Below are 25555 nucleotides of genomic sequence, written 5' to 3'. Positions count from 1 at the left end.
TTCTGAGGTTTGGAAAAACTCATTTAACTTACTCACTGATTGACCTTTGTGGATTTCCTAGTTAGCTTCAAAAAGATAACATGGAAAAGGTAGACCTCTCGCTAGCCTGTGCCATATTCACATCCATATGTATATATACACACACATCCACATCTCTGTATATCACCTGTGCCTCCTTTATTTCAATTTTTCAAATAACTGTCATGCCAGTAGAGGAAAAGCTGGAGGGAAGCTCCAAAGAAGCAATGAGCTGTTTCAATCAGAATCAAGTTCAGCAATGTATCAGTTGCCTTTTGTTGCTCATCAAGGCAAAGTGCCTGTAAACCTGGCTTAAACGTAATCCGTCCACAGGCAGACTTTGACTTGGCAAAGGAAAAGCTCTCCAAGTGAAATGACAGGAAACATTCTCTGTATTTTAAACCAGAGTACGGAAACGAAAACAACCCAGTTATTTTCCCTTCCAAGATAAGTGATGCGCAGAAAAGAAACAAAGATTATATTTGAGGCAGGCCTTAAACGTTAGTCCTCCCTCAGGCTCTTAACTCTGCAAACCCTTCTGAAGGGATGTGCAGGAGCTGCACCCAGCCCTACGTCTGTCAGCGTGTGGGTTCTGTCGACTGGGAGAAGACTAAGCGCTGAGGACTAAACGTGTCCTCAGCAGCAGACATTGCCCCTTTGAAAGAGGGCTGGCGGGTGGTTTTATAGAGAAGAGCACTGCTTGCCTGTTAATTGGCTAACGTTTATTAGCCAGTTGGTTTGCAGAGCAGGCAGCTCAATGGTACTGCTACTCTTTCCAATGTTTTATGTGGAGGAGGAGGAGGTGGTAGCGGATGGTCTTGCAATTGCAGGGGAGTTTGGAGAAGTATATAAAGGACGTCTGAAACTGCCCGGCAAGCGGGAGATCTACGTGGCCATCAAAACATTAAAGGCTGGCTACTCGGAGAAGCAGCGGAGGGATTTCCTGAGCGAGGCCAGCATCATGGGGCAGTTTGACCACCCAAACATCATTCGGCTGGAAGGGGTGGTGACCAAAAGCCGGCCTGTCATGATCATCACAGAATTCATGGAAAACGGGGCCCTGGACTCTTTCCTGCGGGTAAGGAGGGCCAAGGGCCGCTGTTGAGCCAACGTGATGCGAATGGTCAGCGTTGGCAAAGGGGGAGATGTTTTGGCTGGGCTGTGGGATTTGGGAGCGCGATCTCTGTTGCCCTTCAGTAGCATTTCCAGCACGGATGGGAGCTGATTCACAGGCGCGCAGTGGGGCAGGGCCTGGAGCCAGCCTGCTGTGTCAGAGGGCTTTTGGGGCCTCTTGGGGAAAGGGAGCCGAGCTGCCAGCACCTACCTGCAAAGAAGGTAGAAGCAGGGAAAAAAGTGGCAAGCGAAAAGAGGAAAGAAGGAAAAGAAAGGGAAGGAAAGAGGGGGGGAAAAGAGATACGGAGTAAGGGAGAAATGGAGTTAAACCACTTAGGTTGAGATCTTCACAGGAAACTGCAGAACAATTTAGAATTTGGTGTCCAGTTCTATAAATCCACTCAGTTTCCTTAGCTCAGAAGCCAGGTAACTTATAAGCCTAATTTCAGCCTTGATGTAAAAATAGCAGCACTAATTAGCACATTGGCTGCTCAGAAAGGTAGAAAAGTAGGTCATCGGTTCTGCTCTGTGGAGGCTCCCTCAATATAGGGATCCCTCAGCCTTGTGGGGAGCACAGCGTGCCGGGGTGCTGGTTTTACTGCAAGCAAGTAGAGAAGGCGGAGAGGGATTTGGAAGAAGAATAATCATGGCCTGAGAAATATCGGAAGCTCCCAGGTACCCCTTGGGCAGGTGGTGGAGCAGAGGCGCCATGGCCAGGCCTGGTGGGCTGAGCTGGAGGTGCTGGTGTTGGGCGTGGGGCAGCCGGCGGGAGCAGGGGGAGCAGCGGGAGGAGAAGCCCTGCTCCGGAGGAGCTCTGCTTTTTGCAGATAGGATGGGGGAGTGATGGGGTCTGCAAGGCAACGTCTCTGTGCCGGTCCCTGTTCAGAAGGACCTGGCTGTAACGATTTCAGACGGCTCTCACTGACTCGTGTGCCTGCTCTTTCTGCTCACAGCAAAACGATGGGCAATTCACAGTAATCCAGCTGGTGGGGATGCTCAGGGGAATTGCTGCCGGCATGAAGTACCTTGCAGAGATGAATTATGTTCACCGCGATCTGGCTGCCAGGAACATTCTGGTTAACAGTAACCTGGTGTGCAAAGTGTCAGACTTCGGCCTCTCGCGCTACCTGCAAGATGATACGTCCGACCCCACCTACACGAGCTCGTTGGTATGTACCAGTCGTATCCCTGAGCAGTAAATCTTTGAGCCTCTTGTCAAGGGCAGTTCAGTAAAAATGACAAAGATTTGTCTTGTGCAGGATCTCCCATGCCTGCCTTGCACCTTGCTTGCAAAGGCTGGCGCTCCTATTTTCCTTGCTCTCATTCCTTTCCCCCTCCGTCATCCTCTTCTCCTTCCTTTCCCTCCCTCCCTTTCCGAGTTTTTTGTCTCCTTCCTCCCCAAAGCTCATTTCTGCCCTTGGCTGTTTTCCAAATGAGCCTTTTCTCTCTCCCCTGGGGAGAGAAGGTGCGAGAAAGAGTCCCTGTAGTGGAGACCTGGAAGAGAGGTACAGGAGGCAGAGAGGCAATAAACGGCTTTCTTGACCGTATAGCTAGAGCGTTTTAACTGGCATTCCCACAGCACTCCAGTTCTGGTCTACTTTTCTCTTCTGGAAATGTGTTCCAGGCATTAATTAGAGAGACAAGTCTAATGGGAGCGCCGCTACTCCCCAGCCACTGTTTAATTAACTCGTTCACAGATAATCCCAGCCCCTCTTTGCTCCCTGTTGCCTCCTCTGCGGTCCCAGGGGCTCGGAGCCCTCCTCTGGCTCCCTGCAGCCCCAGGGATGGCACGACCCACTCCCCCTCCAGCAGGATCCATCTGCATCCGGACTTGGGGGCCTGGGAACCGCTGGCTTCCGCCCAGAGATAATGAAACGCAGTGGTGCAATTGCGCTATTCATTACCACTCTGACAAACGCGTCCCACTTTTTCCTAACTCTACCTGTACAAGTAGTTTAGACGGGGTCACTAAGAGATTGCTAGGCAGTATGAGCACGTTGTAATCCCATGCAAGCGGGCCCCGGAGGCTGTAGCCGGCGTTATGGATGAACACAGGAGAAGCGTATAAGCAAGCTGTTGACCTGGTGGACTCCGTAATTGATTAATCATTTATTAAAAGAGCTAATTACCTTCTTAAGTCATTATGAACAATTCGTAATACAGCAGTAAAAAGCGTGGCTGGGCCACACCTTGGCGAAGGAGGATGAAGAGACCACATCTTCTATTGGCAGCGGTAAAAAAAAAAAAAAAAGGGCTCGCTGGTTCCCACTGAGCGATGAAGCAGGTCATGTCCCACTGATTGAGGAGACCAGTATAAAATCTGGGTTTCCTGGGTCTGGGGTGTCTCGGTGATGAATGAAGCGAGCTGATGTTTCCCAAGCAGTGACCGTAGGGGCTGACTCCGTGTCATTGGGGATCTCAGAGCAGTGTGGAAAGGTGTGAGTTGGGTAAGGGAGCTTGCTAGGACAGGCCTCCTAGACCCAACGCCTGTGAAAGCAGTTTCTTCTGCCCACCTTCCCCGGGCAGGGTCTGCTCTTGGCCAGACGCTTGGGCTGGATCTGGCCCCTCTGGCCAGGAGACTCAGGCCACTGCGTGGAGTCGGAGTTGCTGCATGTAGTGTGATTTACGACAGGAGCCCTGAGGAGATGAGCGCTGTTTGGCTTGCATCAAATTGAAGTAAAGGAATGAAAGAGTCGTGCAGCTCCAGAGCCTGTGTAAACCAAACCTGTGGGCTCCTGGACGGGGTCTGGTCCTCTCCCGCGCTGTGGGAACAGCAGCACTCCCTGCCCAAGACTGTCCTGCAGGCAGTAGCCCTTCAGTGGAAGAATGGCATTTTTCTTGTTTGATGTGCCCAGCAGAGTAGCCTTTCCCCATCTTTAGAGATAAAAGAGATTATCTCATCTGTGTTTATATTTAATTTAGGCCATAATAGATCTTCTCAGCAGCTGGGGAATGGTGCTCTGCCTGCGATTACATCACTCTGCCTCCCACAGCAGGTTTTTAGCTCTGGGGGAAAGGCAGGAAAAACAACCTAGCAGTTAATTTCTCCATTTGTAGTTATTCGAATCAAATTTTTGCCATTCATCCTTAAAGAGCAGCTGACGCTTCATTGGAAAGGCTATGGAAAACAATTACGCTAAACAATTTACTCGGGGCAGAATTGCATTGTAAATATTGCCCATTTCTTTTTTCTTTCCTTCATCCCTTGCTTTTTTTTTTTTTTTGCACTGTTACCTCGATCACACAAAGAGGACAGGATTGGGCTTTGCCAATGGTGGACGGTGGGACATGAGTGGAGGGCAGCTGATGGCTGGAGACCCAGAGCTTGTTTGTGAGCTTTTAGGAGACTAGGTGCTAACCCCCTCTCCTTTCTAACAAGGCAGTTTCCCATGATGTCTCATCTGCGTGTGACAACTTCGTCTGTGGTTGTGCTGGCAACATCACCAGATCAGAGCGGGGAAGGGGAGGAGACTCTCCTTTTGGGGCTTCGACCTCTTGCGCGTGTTTTGCTGCGACGGCTGTGATGATTCGCAGGCGGTTGGGTGCATGCTCCCTTCGGTGCTTGCGTGTGCCACGCTTGCTGCCTTGAGCAGGGTCTGCAGGGCAAGGACGTGCGTCGCGTGAGCTGGTGAGCACCCAGCAGGGTCTCTGCTCTTCTTCTCCTCGTTCACTGCCCCCAAGAAGTATGGTGGCCCGTAGCATGGTGGTTTGTGGTGGTCAGAGGGCTTCATCCTGCGGGCCCTGGCAAAGCCAAAGCCATCAGCATAAGGCAGGTATTATCTAATTAAAGCTCAGGCCAAGGCCAAGCTCTGAGGATACCTATAGCTCCTTATCTGAGGCGAGTCCTATCATGGCCAGCAGTCACACAGGTTGTCAAGGTAGCCCTTGTCACCCCTTCCCTGCTGTCTCCCTCGGGAAGGGGCCCGAAGACAGGGGACCCTGAGTGCCTGGTCGTGCTGGGTGGTGAGGATCGCTCGGGGCCTAGCGCTGGACCCTGCGCCAGGGGTCCTGCTTGCGTGCACGGAGGAGCGAGCAGGCTCCCATGTCTGCTGGTCGCTCCCGGGCTGGGGGACGCTGGAGCACCTCCAGCATCTCAGCAGGAAATGCAAATACCTTTTAAATGCGTGTGCATGCACATCCGTGCACGCGTTCATTAGCATTAATGTCTAACGTTAATATTACTAGTGTAGTTTGCAGGGTAAGGTTCAACCGTTGCACTCCAGGAGTCGGTTTGGGCTGCTGCAATGCTCCAGCAGTGCCGAAAAGCCAGGATAGCCTGTGTGCGCCTCACCCTGCTGTGCTTGCTATGTGCGCTGGCACTTCCCGGTGGGTCCAGCCTCAGCGCAGGGCTGTGCTCTCGCACAGCCGGGGAAGGAGCCCCCGCGCTCGCTTGTCCGGCCGCAGGCGCGTGCCTGGCTCTGCGCTTTGGCCGCAGTCCCTGGGTTCCTACCCCTTTAGAGAAACTGCTTCGTTTCATTTAGATAAACCCTCCTGTGTAGGTACTAGATAAATTCAAGGCGACGTGTTTGACTCCTGCCCTTCTTCTCATCCTGAAACTATAAACCCCAGTGGAAGAATGGAAAAGAGATTGCTACAGTGTTAAGACAAGTTGAAGATAAATAGGGGAAACCCTTTTGAGACAGAGCTGAATAAATGCCCTTTCTGCCCCAATTTACCTCCAGGCCCAGTTAACAAATACCTATATTGACATTTTCTAATTTTCGGTCCTTAGAGAAGAGGGTCGCATGGTAACTATCAAATCCAGCTACTGGCTGCACCATATCACCATATACTGTCTGCTGTTTTTTTGCTTGAGAGTCGATGTCTTTCCTTGCCTGCGTTACGGGGCGGCAGGAGGGTGCTGGGACCTGTCCAAGCTGAAGGAGCAGTTGCTGCACAGGGACCCGAGGCAGGAGTGCAAGGTGGCTCCTGGTGGCTCTGATTTGACTTGGGATGCTGTACCAAGGGAGCCATTTATTCACTTGTTACCCCTAAAAAGGCTTGGTTGTTCGTCTCCTTACAGCCGCTTTGCCAAGAGGTGTGGGCAGCTACTTAGCAAACCGAGAAAGGGAGGAAAATCCCAATCGCTCCCAGCGAGGCTTCGATGCCAGCGTCTGACCTGCCTCTTCCTTCCTCTCCAGGGTGGGAAGATCCCCGTGAGGTGGACCGCCCCGGAAGCCATCGCTTACCGCAAGTTCACCTCGGCCAGCGACGTCTGGAGTTACGGCATTGTCATGTGGGAGGTGATGTCCTTTGGCGAGAGGCCGTACTGGGACATGTCCAACCAAGATGTGAGTGGGCCGAGCTGGGCGTTGTTACTGCAGCCGTGCGTGTGCATGTGGGCACCGGGGGGGAGCTCGGTTGCAAGCGTGGAGGTTGCTCCTCGGCTCGGCCCTCCGCACGGGTGGTTTTGGACGGGGTCGTAGCGCTGCGGGCGTCAGCTCTCCCAGCTGCTCCGGAGCTGGCTGCTCCTCTCCGGAACCGCTGCAAGCGCTCAGTGGTTTTTGAGATGAAAAAGACCAGCAAGTGAAAGGATAGACACAGGAACATGAGGAAGAAAAGCCATTGGGCTGGTAATTGGACTTCAGGAGCCTAGAAGGCCTTTGAAAATGTTCAGAGGGTTTTCGAGCGGGGAAAGAGCTTTGGTAGTCGGACTCCTGTGCTCCGACGTGCTCAGCCGAGCTAATGAGCAGCGGCTCTCTGCTGCAAGGAACTGCACTGCTCGCGGAGCATCAGAGCTGCGATTAACCTCGGTGCGCCCCGGCACTGGCAGAGCCGCGCACGGCTCCTCCCGCTCCCTTTGCTCATGATCAAGTGGGCTGGCAACCGCTCTCCCAGCCTGCAGAATTGCCGCATGTAGCACCTCTGCCCGCAGGGATAAATCGGCTCCGGGGAGAGAGACGCCGGAGGTGTCTGGCTCCCATTGGTGCTGGGTAGGTGAGCCCAGGCGTGCTCGGGGTTGCGTGCGAGGGTTTTTTGGGGCTGTTCTTTCCTCTGGGTATGCTTGCCGAGCTTCTGTGGGCTGAGTTAGACATCTGAAGTGTGTCCCTCCTGCTCATCTGTTGCTCGCTTGCCCCGTTGGCCTGCAGGTTATCAACGCCATCGAGCAGGATTACCGGCTGCCACCCCCCATGGACTGTCCTGCTGCTCTGCACCAGCTGATGCTGGACTGCTGGCAGAAAGACCGCAACACCCGGCCCCGTTTCACCGAGATAGTCAACACCCTCGACAAAATGATCCGCAACCCGGCAAGCCTCAAAACTGTGGCTACCATCACCGCTGTGTGAGTCCCTGAGCACCCACGTGGGTGAGGCCGAGGTCCTGGTTGGGGCTGGGAGCTCCCGTTGGCATCCGTAGTCACAGACAAAGGCTCGCTGAGCTGATTGTGTTGCTAGTGGGAAGAACATAAATTCATAAATTGTTCCCCGGTCGCGTGGGATTTCAGTCTTAGTTCTACCTGACAGTCAGACAAAGAACATGTAGTTTGCAGTCTAGCAACAGCAATAATTCTTTCCTATTGATTCCTTATGGCGTGTGACCATAGAGGCACATGGCACAGTATCCGCTCCGCTCGCATCTCGGTCCCCAGAGCTCTTTGAGCTGGAGCAGAGAGGAGGGCATCCCACGAACAGTATGTCCACACCAAGGAGAAACCCCTCTTCTCTGGGTGTAAAGGCCTGTTCATGCAGATGCTCCCAAGCAGCAAATACCACCCTGTTCGTGTGAGCTGGATAAAAAGCAGGCGCTGCTCTGGATGTCGGTGGAGCTGAATTTGCAATACGTGTGGTTGTGAAACACTTTTGGGCAGAGCAGTAAAGCGGTATTCCCAATGGGCTGGCCTTCCTCGAGGCCGGAGAACCGCCTTTTCCTTTTTACTTTGGAAAACAGATACCAGGAATTTGAAGTATCCTGTCTCCGTCATGCATGAACATCTCAGTGGCCAGTTTAAATTCCTTAGAAAGATTCTTTCCTTTGCTGTATCATCCAGACCATCTCTAGGAAGCGTGTCTGGACCACAGCGGTGCCGCTGTGCGTTTTTAAAGGTTCTGTCCTGTTGGCAGCCCGTCCCCAGTGCCTCCCTCGGCAGGAGGCAGCTGCCCGCTAGCGCAGATGCTCTCTGGGGTGCCGCGGGGGTCCACGACTCCTGATCTCACTGTCTTCCTGCGGTCTGGGAGCGAGGACAAGAGGGTGAATTCCAGGAGTGTCAGAGGTGGTGGTGGGGGGGGGGGGGCTCAGGTTGGGGTCAGGTACCCGAAACATTGTCATACTGATGCTTGCAGAGGCCATAGCAACTGTTCTCGTGCGTGGTAGCCCATCATAACCACCTCTCTGCAGAAGCGTGTGTTTCAGAGCCAGTGCTGGGGTTTTCTGCAATCACTGCCAAAGCAGCCTAACTCTAGTGCTTCTCTGTTGCGTTTCAGGCCTTCTCAGCCACTCTTGGACCGTTCCATCCCTGATTTCACTGCCTTTACCTCAGTAGAAGATTGGCTAAGCGCCATTAAAATGAGCCAGTACAGAGATAACTTCTTGACAGCTGGCTTCACCTCCCTCCAGCTCGTTGCCCAGATGACGTCAGAGTAAGTTTGATGTGGTCGCACAGTCCCTCCGGGTGTCTCTGGCACCGCTCTGTGGATTGCAGTTGGAAGTGAGACAGGCAACCAAAAGCCTTTTGCTACTGTGAGATAGTTCAGTGCTTCGGGACTGAGAGGGGATGAAAGTATGCATTGTTCCTCCTGTTTCAACAGCAGGAAGGGGATAGCTGCAAATAAAGGAGGTGTGGAACGAGCTCAGGGTAGTGGAAGCACCATGGAGTTTGGATCTGGGTGTGTTTGTGGTCTGGGGCAAACGTGCAGGTCGGTCTCTCCACTCTTCTCATCCACCCGAGGGCTCGCTGGGCTCTTCACTGGGACTGTGCTTTGGGTTCATTGCTCTTGAATGGAAAATTTTCAGACTATTTTCTTCCTCTGTTGAGAGGAACAAGCCAGCACCTCTGAATTTTCGTCAAGCACATTTCTTAGAAACAGTAAAATAAATACACCAGAACTGAACTGTCCATTGACTTTTTTCTTTTTTTCTTCCTTTTTTTTTTTTCCCAGAGATCTCCTGAGAATAGGGGTAACTTTAGCTGGACACCAGAAGAAGATCCTGAACAGCGTCCAGTCTATGAGAGTACAGATGAGTCAGTCTCCGACCTCAATGGCATGACGTCTCTGACTTGATGGGGAGGGGACAGGAAGGGGAGCAATGGAGGGTCAGAGGTGGGAGGGGAGGAACTGACAGAAGAAGCAGTGAAACATTTGGAGAGACTGAATCATTGTCTGAGAACTGTACCTGCAGACAAAGGAGATACCTGGGACTCATTTCTAACTGGTGACTTCCATTTCTCACCAACAGAAGCACACTTACCAATGTCATGGGGAACAGCATATAAATACATATAAATATGTACAAATCATATATTTAAAAAAAACATGCAATGAAGACAAACCAATATGTGTTGGGGGAAAAAAACGCAACCCCTAGGAAGCAGACTCCAATCCTACCACCAGTGAGCAGTAGTCAAAACTGATAAGGAAGAAGGGGCTGTTGGGGAAGGGAGAGGCACAAGAATTGAGTTTCCAGTCCAGAGAAACCACCTTCAGCAACGATATTCCTTTTCTTTTCTTCTTTTGCTCTCCTTCCCTCCCCCCGGCCCTTCCTGCCTCACCCTGGTCCTTTTCTCTGCTCATGAACTGTGTGGAAGTGTCTTCAGAAGTCTCCACAGCTACCTACTGTCATATCCAGATGTCGTTCTGTCAACTACCAAAGGACTTCACTGAACACTGCATGGGGGATCCAAATCAATCCAGTTAATGTCTTCATATTGAAGAAGAGATGTACCTTCAATAGAAAACCTTGTTTTTCTTTTGCTTGCATTTTTTTGCAAAAAGGAAAAAAAAAAATCCATCATGGAAAACAAAGAAAGAGGTGTTCCCGTGTGTGTGTGTACGCTTGTACGCGTGTGTACGTTGTCAACTTCCTGTGGACTCACTGCTTGTCCATAACAGAAAATCACAACCGACCCTGACGTGAATGAACAGTCAGTTCCAAACCCTCTGGGGGATCTGGGGTGGTGGGGGAGGGAGAAGTGGATGGCTTTGATTTCTGTCTGGATCCACTGCACCGGAGATAGTGGGCAATAACAGGGAAAAGCCAACCAACAAAGCAAAGCAAACGCTCAGCATTTTGCAAATGGGGAGGAGGAAGCAAAGGACCAGTCAGCGTGGATGCTGTATGGGCTGGGACTCAAGGAGACGAAGTGTGGTTGTTACTGGGTTGTTGACTGCGGAGGCCACTGGAAAAGGAGGAGAGATGCTCTGGAAAACAGACTGATAAGTCCTCCAGAGCCTCAGTGATCTGCAGAAGATGGCTATGGCGAACTTTTTCCCATCCTGTGGACCTAAGGATTTTGATATTAAATTACAGACTTAGGCTTCATGGCTTCAGAGGTAGGTCCATTTATTTCATGTACCTCTCTATCCATCCATCCTTCTCTTCTGTATTTTTCTGCTCACTTCTTTAAAGTCTCTTCCAGTGAATATTTCCCTGGGTTTAATTTGATTTTTTTGTTCCACCGTTGGTCTCCTTGCAAATTGATCTAGTTAAAATTACTAGAAGCATGTCAGTGTTTACACAGAATATTGTAAGACTGGGCAATCTAGCTTTCCTCTATGGACTGCGTGTAGAGTTTATAAAATGAATGAACTCTTAATAAGGCTTTTACTTAGATCATTGTGTGCGAGTTATAATGATCCATCACCGCGCTCTTGCAGGCACGGCGAACGGCACTCGTGCAGCGGAGGGACGGGGTTTGACGGCCTGCCGTCGCCGCGGCGGGTCGGCTCAGCGAGCTGGAGGAGCCTCCCTGGCTCCAGCCCAGCGTGCGCTGAACTGCTGCGAAGCCCAAGTGCCTGACAGTTGCCGTCTTGAAACGTTTCAGCAGCTCGGTGCCTCCTAGCACTAGCTCAGTAGCCCGGCATCCCACACGTGTATTGGAAACCTTGCATCCTGCTCTGCTGCGGGGATGCTGTCTAGAGCGGGATGCTGGGGAGCAACCTCTGTTCCAGGGAGCTCTGACTTTCGGCGCTGCTTAGCCGAACTTGCACCTCTGCGTGCTTGGGAGAGCACCTCTGGTTCCTTAGACCTCAAAATGGTTTCAGTTGCCTCGGGAAAATTGCTTGCTGCCCTGCCAAAGAGTAGGAACTGAGAAGATGCAGAAATGAGCTTGCTGCAACTCACCAAACTCCCCCCGGAGAAAGAGGCAGAGAAACTCACCCCGTGTTTACAACAGCAGGGACTGCTTCTGCTCCTGTCTGATAGGCAATCGCTGATACCTCTCGGGATGCTCGCAGCCAACATCTGTATTCCTGGATGTTGTCGCACCAACTCCAACAAGCGGATAGAGCGGGCGGTATGCATACTAATGCACTGTGTTGCCACATTGATATTCGTTGTCAGTGAGGGATCCTTTGTGGGTTTTTTTTTTTATGATTTCTCTTGTATTAGAAGGAAGCTAAAGGCATTTTAAAAAAGCAATGACAGTGACACAGGCTAAATATCAAAACTGCGGTTTTATGCCTACCCTGCTGCTTGTTATGCAGCCAGGGAAAGCACCTGAAAGGCAGCTGCCCCCCCAGCCATGCCTGGTGCCTTCTCCCCATTTCACCTGGGGGTGCAGGGATGATATGACGGCTGGGCGTTCCCGGATGTGGCATTTGCTTGGCCAAGCAGCTTTCAGAAATGTCTCTTAAGTGTCACCGTGCAGCTCTGGGCTTTCTCGGCTACTTTTCCCCGGGGATGGGGTCCTTTTTTTCTCCCTCTGTGCAGGGTTGATAGCTGGTGGCTGCGCAGACAGGTACAGGGGAGAAAGTTATGTTGCAGGCGCGAGCGTGGCAAGTCGGCACATCTGGGCACCAGGATGGCCATTAAGGATCAGGGAGAGATCTTTGGCTGGGAAGAGTGCCATATTTACAAAACTCAGAGAACAGAAGGATCCATCCTGACCTCTTAAAATTGTCAGGCCTGCTTCCAAAACTTGGTTATACCCTGCCAACAGTTAACTCAATGCAGCCCTCCGCCTCTCTCCCCCCTCACCGCGGAGAAGGACGTGCTCTGCAGTTCATCCGGAGAATGAGCAGAGCTGAGGGGTGCCCGGAGTGGAAGTCAGTCCCCAGGGACAGTGTCCCCTTTGACTCATCCCTCCAGCTACTGGCCAGCCTCTTCAGAGGTGTAAGTGGTGGTCTTCAACCCAGCTGCCACCTGGCTGTGCAGAAATCCCCTGTCAGGGAGATTAGGAGATCAGAGATGCGTCTCCTTGGCAGACAACACATGGTCTGAATGGTGTCTGTCAGCTGCTCTGATGGTCTTTCCAACCCACTAATGTTATCTGTCATCTTCTAGGCTGAGTCGTGGCAAGTGCCTTCCCCTAGCCCATGTCTTCTAGCCAGCCCTCATGGTGAGGCTGGCATCACTGCCCTGTTCTGGGTTCATCAGCACAGCGCCCTGGGATGCAGGTCTGCTCCCTCGCGTTGAGCCCTGCCAGCTCTCACGAGCAGCCACAGAGGTATTGGAGGAGCCTGGAGATGTCTCCTCCACGGTCATGTAGCGAGAGCAGCGCAGCAGAGTGCCAGTGCGCAGGTCTGAGCAAGGAGGCTGAAGACAGCCCCAAAGAAATCCCTTCAGTGATGAGCTGTGGTTGGCAAGTGGGTTCGGGTCGAGATGGTAACCTGAAGGAGAGCCACCGTGGGCCACCTTATCTCTTGCCTTCAGAGGCACTGGGCATTTCTTTATCATTCCCCGTGAATGGAGAAATATTTAGCTGTGAGGAAATGTTAGGGCTTGAAGCATCCCTGGTACCACCAGCTCAGGCTAATAGTCAGGAAAGTCTTTGCCTCTGCCCTAGAGACCTTGTCCTGTAGTCATGGGCATTGCAGACATGGTCTGAATGCTGGCAGCTTTCCTGCAGCCTTGCCAGCAACCTCCACGTATGCACAGGACACTTGGCTGAATATCCAACAGCCTCCAGATCTGCTTGGAGGTGCTCTGTACTTCTCCCCTGCTGCTTAGCATGCTGCAAGGTCCTTGTTGGTTACTGGCGACCTGGGAAAGCAAAATTGCAAAGGGCAGCGAGGTCCTGAGGGCATGGTGGAACAGCCTGTGGGCAATAGCACCAAAAGTTGAATTTCTGAGTCCTGTAAAGGAACTTTTCCAAAATAGGAATTTTTTTTTTAAAGGAAAATAAGCAGAACCAATGTGGGTTTTTTTTCAGCCTCTTTGTTTTACTTTTTCAATAAAAGACTTGTCAACTAAAATGGAAGAGTTCACTAAACGCTTTCAATTTTCTGATTTGCTAATGGAAAGCGAGGAGAAAAAATGCAAATGTTCTCAGTTGATCTTTGCTTTTATTGAAAAATATATACAAAATTCAGGAGACTTTCCACTGGAGCATTTTGTTCTTTTAGAACCCTTTCTTTCAACGAAAGCATATTTTTCCAACCCATGAAGCGTTTCTGTCCGACAGTGACTAAAATGCTAAAAGCGTTAGCCCTACCTCCCAGGTTTTACGGCAGCTTATGATAGCTTATTTCTCCTTCCTTGGGCTTGCCCTTTTCTTCCTTCGTTGGAGCCTACGAGGAGAACGCCTCACATTCAGTAGAGCAGTCTACGTGGGCAGAGCGGGCCCTGCCTGTCTTCTTCTCGAGCAGGTTCATTTTGTTCTAAGCTGCATATTTATCTTCCCAGAGCAAGGATGGAGGGTCCTTCCTGTTATGTAAATGGCTCAAGAAGTTTTTTTTTTCATCGCAGATGCGACAGAGCATTGAGAAGCTCCAAACTTCTGCCTTTTGCAGAGATGGAGCAGGAGCCGCCATCGCGTCTTGGGTTAGAGCTTCAGTTGGTATTTTTTTGGACCAAGGGCAAATGCAGATTTGGGTGAGCTGAACGCTCTGCAAACTCGGAGGGAATCTGCCAGATTGTTTCAGTGAGGAAAGAACCAGAAAAAAAAAAAAGGGACAAAAATGAAACCATTAAATGTGGTCTAAAAATGGAAGCTGCCATTTCAGTGTCTTCTCGTGATCCATATTGTGTTTGGCGCTACAGTTCCTTTTTTTTAATCCCAAAGTGGAGGGGACTGCTCAGAAATGAATGTTGTCTCCCAATGTTTTGGCTTGCCCAGAAATAAAAGGAAAAGCGAGGCATTTCCGATGAGAGCAAAGTGAATCTCCCCCGCGGGCTCTTCCTCCTGGGCTCGCTGGTTCAGCTGTCTCACCTGGGGGTGGGTTAATGCAGGACGTGGTTCTGCCTGGCCTCGGGGCCGCAAGGGGCTTCTTATCTGGCGGATCCCCAAGGCGTATTCCTGCCCTCCAGGTCCTCCTGCCTCCGTGAATCGTCCCGTCCGAGCAGCGCTTACCTCCACGCTAGCTGCTCTTCAAGGCAGTACTTTGGAGTCTCCCTTGTTGCCCGTGGCACCGGTGGTTCACGCGGGCCGAGGGCGGCTCTGCCGCGGCGCCTCGTTTCGCCGGCTGCTTCTCGCGTTGGCGTTGTAGGGCCGACCGTCTCCCCCGCCCCAGGGCTGCTCGCCCGTCCCGCCGCGCTCTCCTTTCCTCTGACTGCAGCCATCTTGTGCTCGCTTGCTCCCCATCACGTCCCTTCCCTCTGCGAAATGCTTTCCCAGCTGTCAGCGGCTTTCCTACATTTCTATGGCAACTGCGAAACCTCAGTCTTTTTGTGCCTTTTTGTACAGTTTTGTGTGTGTGTGTGTGTGTGTGTTGGCTTTGGTTTTTTTTGTTTGTTTGTTTTTGCATGCAGCAGGTTTGTGAGGAGGCTGCTGCTCACCTGGTCTTGAAGTAAGGTATCTCGTGAGGGGAGGCCAGCCGAGGGGGAGGCCGCGCGCGGGCGGGAGCCATCCAGCGGCCGCAGCGCCCCCGAGGTTCCTGCGCCGAGCGCGTCCGGCGGGAGGGAGGTGGCGGGGGCGGCTGCGGACAGAGGGAGCGGTGGTGGTTAAAGGGCTGTTCACAGCGGCACCACGCGCTGTGAAACCGTGACTCGCAGCTCTGGGAGCCGGCGCGGGGCCCGGCGCGAGCGGACAGCCGCGACTGGCGGTGAAACGCGACGCGCAGAGGAGAAACGCAAGGGGAAGGGGTTACGCGCAGCGGGGTGGGGGGCCGCGGCGGCAGGCGCCTGGCAGCCACCGCCACGGGAGCAGCAGCTCCTGCTAGGAGAGCACTAAAGCCAGATGCGACTTCCTTGCTCCTCAGTGTAACTCTGAGCTCGGCCCACCTTAGGGCCTTGAGTCGGGAACCGGTGGGCGAGACGGTGAGGCCTGCGCTGGGTGGTCACCACGTGGTTTTAGATTGCCCCTGGGCTTCGGCACCCTCGGGTGCTGCCCCTGCTGTCTGGCTCCCCTCCGCCCCCGTTGAAAAGCCACGGGCAACTCAGGTGCATTTTTCCCCCTCTGGAATTTGCTTTTTTATATACCGTAGCCAGGGCGGGAGGGCTGCAGCACGCGCCGATGGGAGCAGGCAGCGCTCTCAATAGCAGTAATTAAAATGAGGTGTCGTGCTGTTGGAAGCTAAGGTGAAGGCAGTCACTCGCACATCTGAGGCAGGCGCAAGCTTTTGAATGTGGAAGAGGCGCACGTATTAATAGCGTTATTATGTGCCTTCTTATGAAAAAAAAAAAAGGAAATATATTCTGTGCCATTTAATGACCTTCAAATTAACAGTTCTTTGAAAGCACTTATGTATATTTAATTTTAAATGTTGCTGCAAGTCAGAGCGGGGCTTGCAATGAAAACAGCAGGCAGCCAATTTTTAAATAAGAGCAAACTCGGACCATTATTTCTGAGCCTGTCAGCTTTTGGTGCTTTTAATGTACTCCCTGTTTTGCCTGGGAGAAAACAGGGTAGTTGTTTCCCCCTTCTCTTGGTTTTGTTGCCTTCTCATGCTTTGCTGCCTTCAGGAGCTCCGCGCTCTCTGGGACCGGGGGAAAAGAGTTGGTGGTGTGGGCGAGGAAGGAGGCAAGGGTTGCTTTGGTTTGCAGAGATCTAGTTAAAAAAGCTTCCCCCCCCCCCATCCCTGCCGAGGATGTCCCTGGGGGCCTGGGCAAGCCGCGGGCAGGAGGCTGACAGGCAAGAGAAGGCAGTTTTTATGCTGGAGGGTGCTGGGGATGCCGCGGGAATACTGCGGCCGGCAGAGGCATGTGGAGCGGAATAAAAAAAATTGGGCCTCACAGATTCAGAATTTTTTGTGTGTTTGTTTTTGGAATGACTCACCACGAGCGCTGTTGATTTGTGATGAGGACACGCACGTTTGCATTTCTTAGGGTCTGTACCAAGTCTTTTGCCTCTAATCCATAAGAGCTGCCAATCTATTTGAACCACTATATGTTCATTTGGAAATCATTATTCTTAAACATCAAATTTAACTTTAAAAAGAAATAAATTGGTTTCTAACACGAGAAATGGATTAACGGGCCCTGCGGCACGTTTTCAAGCTCTCTGAAATGTATCTTGGCTCCAAGACCACCCATCCTCTCCCCACCAGATCTCTGTAGTTCATGTTACATCTAGTTAAACTGCAAATAGAAGGGCCTGGAGTTCAGACTGACTCTTGCATTCATCCATGTCTTATGTATCTGGTTCTCCTTTAAAGTCCTCGCTGCGCTAGGAGACCACAGGAGGTTATTTAACTTACATGTCATAATCTGATTTGGTGCGTCTTTTATGAAAGATCTTGCCAAGATGGATGCTGATCTAATTATAACTTGGTTGCCTTCCAAATTATTTTCAAAGAGATTGAAGGAGACCTTCTTGGGCAATTCGCAATACAGCTCCTCTGGATTTTGAAAGAGAGTTCAGCATTAGAAACTTCCCGAGCAACAACAGGGAAAAGGCACCTTCCGCGCACCCCCAGCCAGCCAGATGACGCTCCCTTAGCAAGTTGTTTCCCCTCCTTATGCATGGTTTCCATGCTGCTCTCAGCCTGTCTTGTCTCCTTCGCCTGTGGGAATGGCTCTGCCCTGACCCAGCTGAGGTCAAGCTCCTCCAAGACGTGTTTCTGAGAGGTGCCAGTGCTGCTTTTGCACTGAGCTGGGTGTAGGAGACAGGCTTCTGCTGTGGGCTGGCTGGTGGTCCGAGGTGAGTCCTTCCTTCCCTTCTGCTTTGGTTTCCTCACCTCTAACATCTCCACAGTGACGCTATCGCTTGTGCTGAGTGCTTTGAGATCTGCTGACGGGAGGCAGTGAATGAAGGTTTGTCGTTGGCATTAGTGTTGTGGGCTGCAGGAGAAAGGTGTGAGGAAGTCAAGTGATGCCATGCCTGTCTCCTCCTATGCTCCTTCTCCTGCCTGCCTCCCTGTAGCCTGATTTCTGGTGCAACTGTAATACTGTGACTACTGCTAGCCTGGAGTATTTGTGAGTGCCATGCCAAAATGGTGCTGTGAAAGAAGTTATTTCAGTGGCAAAATTTACCTGGAAAAGGGCCAGCACATCTCAAAAGTGATCTGTGGGTTTGGAGAGCAAGACAGGGTTTTAAATTTTATGTCTCGTTGCACCCTCCCATTTTTAATGCCCTCAGGTTTTGGCTCTGCATCTGTGTCTTGGCAGATGTCTGCCAGTTCAAGGCCATACAGAGAGTCCTGCCTATTTTGTTGGACCCTGACTGGAGATGGGCTCTGTTCCCATCCCAGTGCGTGCCTTCTAGCGTGCCTTGTGCTGGGTTTGTGACACAGAGGAGCAAGCAAGGCTGGCTGCTCTGGAAGGCACCTAACCAGCGAGGAGCACAAAGGGAAGTGAGGAAAGGAGGAAAGTGGAAGAGAGGCTCTTCTCTCCTCTGTGTGAGGGGAGGAGGCAGTGGAAAGAGGAAGGCTCACGGAGTCTGCGTCAACTCTGCGACCCCAGCAGTCTTCCCAAGGGTTGAACCACGTGAGACAAGAACCAGGTTCATGCATGTTTGGGACTGTAAGGATCTATGATGTTAGTCTTCTCTGTCTTTCAGCGGTTTGCCCACCGTGGCTAGAGTGCTCGCTCATATCCCAGGAGAGCTTATTGCATCGTCTAATACAGAAATAATTCATAAAGGTTGTCCTCATATTCAGCCTAAGTTTCTCCTGCTTAATTTCATCTTTTTACTCCTTGTTACCTCTCGAAGTGGCTCAGGAAGGGCTTTCTTCTGCTTCCTCTTTCTCCATGCCCCAGCTTATGAGCACTGGATGTGCCTCGCTGTGGGCACAGTGTGGCTGCAGTGGTGCGGTGGCGGGCATGGGATGGCAGTGCAGCAGCAATGGGGTCAGTGTGTTGACCACCTCCAGCACTGCCAGGGAGACACCTGCAGGGTCATGTGTGGCAACCCATGTTGTCATGTTTTGCTGGGCAACTCTGCAGCTGCAGCCCAGAAGGGCCCTTACTGAACAACTGTAAGTGCCTGGTGGGAGGTGATCAAAAGGATACACTTGTCGTGTCCCTCCTTCTGTGCGCTCAGTCTTTCATCTACAGCCTTGCTTCTCCAGCAGTGTGACACAGCTGTCTCTGTTTGGGGTGGTAATTGTGTCCTTTGCTTGCAAGATGCTGTCCCAATGCTGCTTGGCCTTTTTGGACCTTTCCTCCCAGAAAGGAAAAGGCTTTGCCCTTCCTGCAGGCTGGCTCTCTTGGTTTTCATCGAAGAAATGCAACTGCGCCAAGGAGGGGAATAAGCCTGCCTTCGGAAAGCACAGTGCCTCTAATCTGTGCCTTTCCAAGTCTTCAGGGATGCTGGCAGGACGTTGCCTAGACAGCTTAGCTCCTCCTGCTGTGAGCTCTCTTGGACATGTCTATGGAAGTCGCCTAAACTTTGGCTTGTGTCCCTGCCCTCTCCAAAATCCAGCCAGCCCACTCTTAACAGCTTTCAAAGATTATCCCAAGGGCACCAGCGGCAGGGAAGATGGTGACCTTCCCTGTTCCCGCAGCACTCTCACCATGCACACTTTCTGCGAAGCGAGGCTGCTGCTAGGCTGCCTTGCTCTGCGTGCTGACCCCAGCTACAGGTTCCCCAGCTATATGACTCTGCTCTAAGGGGTGTTTTAGGGACGTTGTCAGGTCCAAACAATCCATAACAACCCAGACAAGTGGAGGAGAAACCCACGGCACCAGTAGGGAAGATGACTATGGATTGGAGCGCTTGGTCAGTGGCAGAGTGGGGATTTGGGTTGAGGTCTCCTGGCTCATCTTTACACAGAAATGCTCAAAGAGGTTAATCTGAACAAACCAGCAATGTGAATTTTAAGTGGATTAGCTGAACTACTCTTGTTCCCAAAACGGATGCGCCCTTTCAGGGTTGACGTGAAAGTGGATTAGGCAAAATCTGCTTATGGCTGCGTTCATTCTAGATAAGTCTTAAGGAGATTAAGGCAGTTTACACTGTCACTTTAAAAATTAATTTGAGTCAACTTTTCCCAGTGCCCCAAGTAAATAAACCTCTGAAGTTCCTCATCCCAGACTGTATATTTCCATTTTCTTCTCTCTCTCATCCTGTTCTGTCTTGCACACACATTGTCCCTGATCTGACTTCTTCAGGGCACTTTCTTCTCAGGTGTAACTTTGCTGAAACCAGCAGAGTAACACCAGGGGTGAATTTGCTCCTTTGTCTTGATTATCCTCAAGGGTCTCATTAGGCAATTGAACCCTTGTTTGAAGGTGGGAAAAGAGAGCAGGAAAATTATGGTCAACATCAGTGCAATTATCAATGCTAATTAGTACTGAGTGGGACTGACAGCATGAAATACAGACCATGCCAAGTACTATGTTTAAGGAGCAAGTTGCCTGGAGAGTCTCACATCAGAAATGTAGACTGGTGCTCCTCAGGGACTTCCACAGAGAAGCAGGCTCAAAACATGTGCAAGTCTCTCTTTGTTTTTCACCGTGTTTTTGCTAAAGTACTTTCACAGGCTTTATAGGCCCCGGCCTAAATATTTTAGAGACGCGTCCACCTATTATGTTCTGGCTATCAGTGCGATAGTCCAGCCTGCCGTATGGAGATCAAGTGGATACCGTAGTCTTTGAGAGCGGGAGATCCCCCCTCAAGCTAGGACAAGAGTTGATGGTTAAACACATACTGCCTTCTGGGCCTTCCTCTGGTTCATGGCAAATGTTGTTCTCCTGCAGCCAGAGAACTGCACGTTGGTCTTTGATCCAGGCTCTACTCTCTTAATTCATTCGCCGGGGTTAATGCCAGGCAAACCCATGCCCTGGATGGGGAAAAGATGTGCATCACAGACCCTAACGTGCAGGTGGTGCCAGCCGTTGCGTGGAAGGGGCCGGGGCGCAAGGACTCTCCTGCCGTTCTGTCCTCCAACAGATGTCCAAAAGGACTCTGAAGAAACCACGATGAGGCTTGAAGCAGTGTTTCTGGGGGCCACCGAAGGATCGCTCTGCTTGTGTGCTGCGCGAAGGCCGCTATTCATGCCGCCGCGGGTGGTGTGGTGAGAGAGGCCCGGGAGGACGCGGTGGCGCGTTCTTGGTCGGGGCTGCAGCGCTGTCCACCTCCGGCTTTGCTGCAGTTGGTGCGTATCCCGTTGGCCAAGCCACCTGCCCTTGGCGGGGTGCCAGCGTTCCTGGCATGAGGACAGGCTTGGGAATACTCTTCTGCCAGGACAAACTGCTGTGTTTGTAAAGGGTTGAGAGAGGCAGTGGCGTGTTGTGTGATTTCCGAGGTGCGTTGCCCATGTGTGGCTGGGGGCAAGGCAGCGTTTCCACAAGTGATGGCGAAGCCGCCAGGGTCCCACCCTGTTTGCAGCTCACCTTTGCGAAAAGATTGGATGAGACTTCCCCTGCTCAGAGGGAGATTATTTGCAAGCTTGTGTACATAAAGCTGCGCTGAGCGAGATCAGTGTGAGAAGCTCATATCCCAGCAGAACGACCTCCCTGGTACTGGCTGCAGGCCATACCCAAGCAAAAAGGAAGGCCTAGGTATCCATCGTAGGCGTTGCATCCCATACCCTGTTCCTTGCGGACGGCCAAAACGCTGTGCTATCTTTTTTCCTTCCTTCTGTAATGCCTTTGGCAATTAATGAGCTTTGTGTTTCCCGCACCTGGTGGGGGAGCAGAGTTAACACAGCAAGCGTGTTTTTACTCTTAGCTGCTGTATGGCCTCCCATTGGGGAATCAAAGCCCCATTTGAGTTAATTGTGGCTGTCAAATTATCCTCCCCGGTTCAGCCGAAACCGCACTTCGTTGACAATTGAGTTCCCCACGGAAAGGGCAATGGAAGGGCTGATGCCCGGGGAGAGCTTGTGTGAGCAATTAGAGACGCGGCGATTGCTTTGCTCCGCTCGCCCCGTCGCTCTCCACGCAGGCTGGGCATCCGTCGCCGCGCGCGTCCCTCCTCCTCGCCCGCTCTGCCCCGGGCCTTGCTCTCGCGCCGCCTGGGGCTCCTCTTTGAGGAACAGCGGGCGCAGTTTCTCTGCACGGCTCGCGCAGTCGATCAAAGGCGTTTCACGCGCGTAGCGCGTCGGTATCTAATGGGTATTTATGATTCTGCCGGGCTGCCCGATTTCCACGAGCTTTGAAAGGGAGCCCGCTCCGCGAGCCAGGATGCTGCTCACATAGCAAAGGGGATGCTCGTTCCCGTACGGCCGATACCGATGCTAGTGATACCTTCCATTACAGGATGACTTTTCATCTCGCAAATGTTGCTTTTTATTGCTATTTATGTCGCGCCAGCACTGCGAGGCTGAGCTCAAAGCCCTCCTCTCCGCTCTGTTTCGCACGGGGTCTCGCGCCCGGGCCTCTGGGATCGGCCAGCAGCCCCGCGCCGTAACCTGGCTCGGCCCGAATCATCCGGCTTTGCTTAAGCTCTTGATTCAGGTCCTGCCGTCTAATTTATGATGGAGCCAGCCAGGGAAGAGCTCTGTTTGCGGTCGCATCAGGAGAGCTGAGCCGGCCGCCGCTACCCTGGGGAAAGCACAGGCTCTCCACGGTGGCGGGGGGGAAAAGCCCCAACCTTTCCCTGGCTCGGCTGTTGCGTGGCTACGTCTAAATGAGCCGGGAAAGGCCGGGGAAATAACAGAGCGGCAGCTCTGGACCCAGAGCCCGGCTTGGCCGAGCCCAGGAGGCAAAGCTGTCCCCTCGCCTGTCGTACGAGCGCTCGTCCTGTCAAAGGTAGCGCTTGAATTTTAACGCGGCCGAACCTGTAGCCTGATATAAATCACTGTCGCCCCCAGTGACTGCGGTGCTGGTTTACACCGACTGCGCAGCCGGCCCCAAGGGACCCGTCCCGTTCAGCGGCATGTTAAATATCATCTGCTCCGTCTTGCGCGTGTTGCGTTTTGTGAAACACAACGCGCATGTATTTCCGTTGGAGCATTTTGGTTTTTTTCTGCCGTTAAGCTGTTCTACTCCCATTAACGTTAATGTGAGCCGTGAGGCCTCATCTCTGAGCCGGGCGCTGGAAGGGGACCCTGGTGCATAAGAAACACACGGCTATATCTTTTCCCTCAACCAAAGCTCTCTTTTTGAGCTAATCGCAATTTCTCTTCCCCTTTTTTCTGCCAAACACTAAATTACTAAATAAAAGTTTCATTACTACCTAGATTTGCTAAAAATGATTTTCATTCAGCAGAATGATGAATTTTAATAGGAGCAAAATGTCAGGCGCAGCCGGAATATATACATATATATATATATTTAAGCATCAGTATGTTAGGAGAGTCGCAGAGACACCCTGGAATAATTACGCCAGCGATCCCCAGTTATTGGTAGCCAGGCAAGGGTAGGCAGTGGTCAACTGCTTTGTTATTTAATGTGGCGGCTTTATGTTTCCAAGGTGCAATTGTATATTAAAAGCATCTTTGCCTCTCTGAAGTGGCTAAATAATGGGGTTTTGCTGCCCTGCCGCACTGCTTGATTGCAGTGGGGGAAGGAGGTGCTCCCAGGGCTGCTCTTTTGGCTTGGAAACCTTCTGGCTTTCCCTTGGCAGCAGAGAAAAAACCGGCTGGTTTTGTTGCTTTCGAAGCAGTGGTTTTCTGGTGCCTGGTGGTTTTCTTTTGCTGCAGGCCTAGGGGTGCCCACGTCGGAGCGCGGCGCACAGCCGGCGTCTTTTCGGGGGTCGATCTGGCCTCATCTGGAAATCGGGCCCCCAGGCTTGGCCCGAGCCTGGGTGAAGCCCTGCTGGCGCGGTGGGTGGGCCGGTTCGGGTTTGGCGCTGGGGAGCTGCCGGCCAGCGGTTGGGTCCAGGGGGACGTCTCCCGTGGGCGTCGTGGACGTCCCTCCGCCTTCTCCCCAGCCTGCGGGATGGGGCAGCCTTGCAGACCCCAAGCTCGGGCCGACGGGGCGGCGGTGGTGGGTCCTGGCCCAGCTGCGGAGGGAGCGCGAGAGGCGGGAGCAGCTTGGCCGCTCTTCCCAAAGGCGGTGAAGCCTCCCTTTGGCCTGCGGTGAGCCCGGCGGCTGCCGCGTTTCCGTAAGCCTGGCTGTCTTGGCTGGGGGAAAGGAGCGCAAGGAAGTCTCGGGGCGCTGGGAGACCCGCTGCCTGCAGCGCCGAGGGAAGGCAACGCTGGCCGGGGCGGCTATCGCAGCAGCATTAAGCAAACCCTGTTTTATTAAAGTTATGGCTCATGCTAGCATTAGAGCAAGAGAGGTGACAATTCTCTTACCAGCTCCACTGCCTGGGGCACCGGCTTCAGCTAACGGAGCTGGAGCTGATCTGCAGCGCAGTGCGAAGCCGGCGCAGCCTGGGGGAGACCTTGCCGCTGCCTCCGTCTCGACGCCTCTCTACTTGCTTAGCAGCTTCACTGTGAAAACAGACGTGGGGAGAGAGGAGAGGGCCTGCTCTTGTGCAAATAGTGCTTTTTCCGGGATGGACCTGGGAGGCAAGCAGGGCTTTCTCCTCTGTGGCCCTGCATAACGCTCCTTCCCGGGAGGGCCGTGCAACCCTTGCTGCTTGCTGTGCACGGATTCCCCAGTGTGCGCGCTCCCAGTGCACCGTCCCCTCCGGTGGCGGTGCAGCCTCTGCTCTGCCCCGGGCCCCGCACTGCCTCTTCCCTGGCTTTTCACTCCCTGCGGACACCGGAGTACAGCGCTGCTCCCCTGCCCCAGCAAAAAAAAAAAACAAACGTGCCAGGCTCTGCTCTCCGACTGGGAACGTTTGGCTCCACCAAGTCAGCTTGCCTTCACTGTGAAATGGTATCACTTAGATTTTTTTTTCCCCCCAGAGAAAATGTAAAGTTTTCAGTCAAATTGTTACTGTTCTGACAGTACAGTAATTAATAACCTCTAATAACCTCTTTGTTTTTTTTTTTTAAGTTGCTGTATCTTTGGGTTTTGTTGCATGACATTCCCGAGCAGCCATAGAGCTGATTGCGTGCCACTCTCGGAGATTTCGGGAGCGTCTTGTAACATCAGGCAGGTCTGACTCTTGCAGGAGCGTTTGCATGGAGCATCACAGCAGAGGATTATAGCTCTTGCTTGCAGCTGGCTACGTGCCGGCAGAAAGTGCCCTGCCTGCAGGCTGTGCCACGCTGGAGATGTGCTCGGGTGCCCACGCTCCCACACCACCCAGACGTTCGCCTTGCAGCGCGAAGCTCCACGTTTCCTTTTGCACGAGCCAGGCTCATCCTCACCCCTCCTTTGTTCCCCTCCCTCTTGCCTTGCAGGGGGACGAGTCCAGTGATCCAACCTGGTAGTGACAGAGACGGGACGCAGCGGGATTTGCCGCCGCCGCGCCGCCCGCTTCCTTTTCCGCTGGCGGAGCGCCCTGCTCTCTCCGCGAGCCACGAGATGAACGTGGACGTCTCCCGCTGGGCCCTCGCGCCGAGGAGCCTCCGTCCCGTCGAGCCGCGGCGCGGCGAGCCTCCGCCGCTGCAGCATGCACTGTGCCGGCCGGCAGTACCCTGTCCTGTACATAACCAGTGAGATGTCTGTAAAAGGTTTCACCCGTTGTAATTTTTTTTGCCCCCCCCCCCCCCCCAATTTGTTGATTGTGTTGAAATTGTCGGAGTTTGTAACAGTAACTTTCAGAGAATATTGTACTAAAGAGGAAAAATTGCACTCAATAAAAAGGATGAAATAAGCCTGATTCCTTTTCTTCCCCTTCCCAGAGGCGGTCTCTCTGCTTCTGTTTTATCTTCAGCTTCGCGCTGGGTGAATATTTGCCATGAATATTCATTTAGGGATCTGGCAGAGCTCCATCACTCCTTGACTTACCTCAGGTTTGGTTGATGTATATCAGCTTTGGCTCTCCGGTTTGTAAGCGAGCTGACTTTCTTCTCAGTGATCCCTATCAGAGGTGGCTTGCTGCAAAAAGCCGCAAGAAGGAATTTTTTTTTGGCATGGGTTTTTACGCAAAGTACATTTCAAAACACTCATGTACAATCATTCAGGGAAGCCAGGCTGTAAACGCTGACTTGGCTGAAAGTCCCGT

General features: G+C 52.4%; 1 protein-coding gene across 3 annotated transcripts in view; it reads left to right on the top strand.

The window, feature by feature from the left end:
• EPHB1 (EPH receptor B1) overlaps positions 1-25233 on the top strand; it is a 129580-nt gene extending 104347 nt beyond the window's left edge. For all 3 annotated transcript variants that reach the window (XM_068954879.1, XM_068954878.1, XM_068954881.1), the window contains exons 11-17: positions 849-1096; positions 2085-2300; positions 6273-6422; positions 7221-7414; positions 8553-8708; positions 9228-10619; positions 24789-25233. In XM_068954879.1, the coding sequence (XP_068810980.1) occupies positions 849-1096; positions 2085-2300; positions 6273-6422; positions 7221-7414; positions 8553-8708; positions 9228-9336 (1073 nt within the window). In that variant the 3' untranslated portion in view covers positions 9337-10619; positions 24789-25233. The remainder of the gene's footprint in view (positions 1-848; positions 1097-2084; positions 2301-6272; positions 6423-7220; positions 7415-8552; positions 8709-9227; positions 10620-24788) is intronic.
• The last annotated feature ends 322 nt before the right edge of the window (positions 25234-25555 follow it).

Source organism: Struthio camelus, chromosome 9 (assembly GCF_040807025.1).
Source record: "Struthio camelus isolate bStrCam1 chromosome 9, bStrCam1.hap1, whole genome shotgun sequence".
Taxonomy (NCBI): Eukaryota; Metazoa; Chordata; class Aves; order Struthioniformes; family Struthionidae; genus Struthio; species Struthio camelus.
The sequence above is the reverse complement of the archived record's forward strand: the minus strand, read 5'-3'. Positions and strand labels throughout refer to the sequence as shown.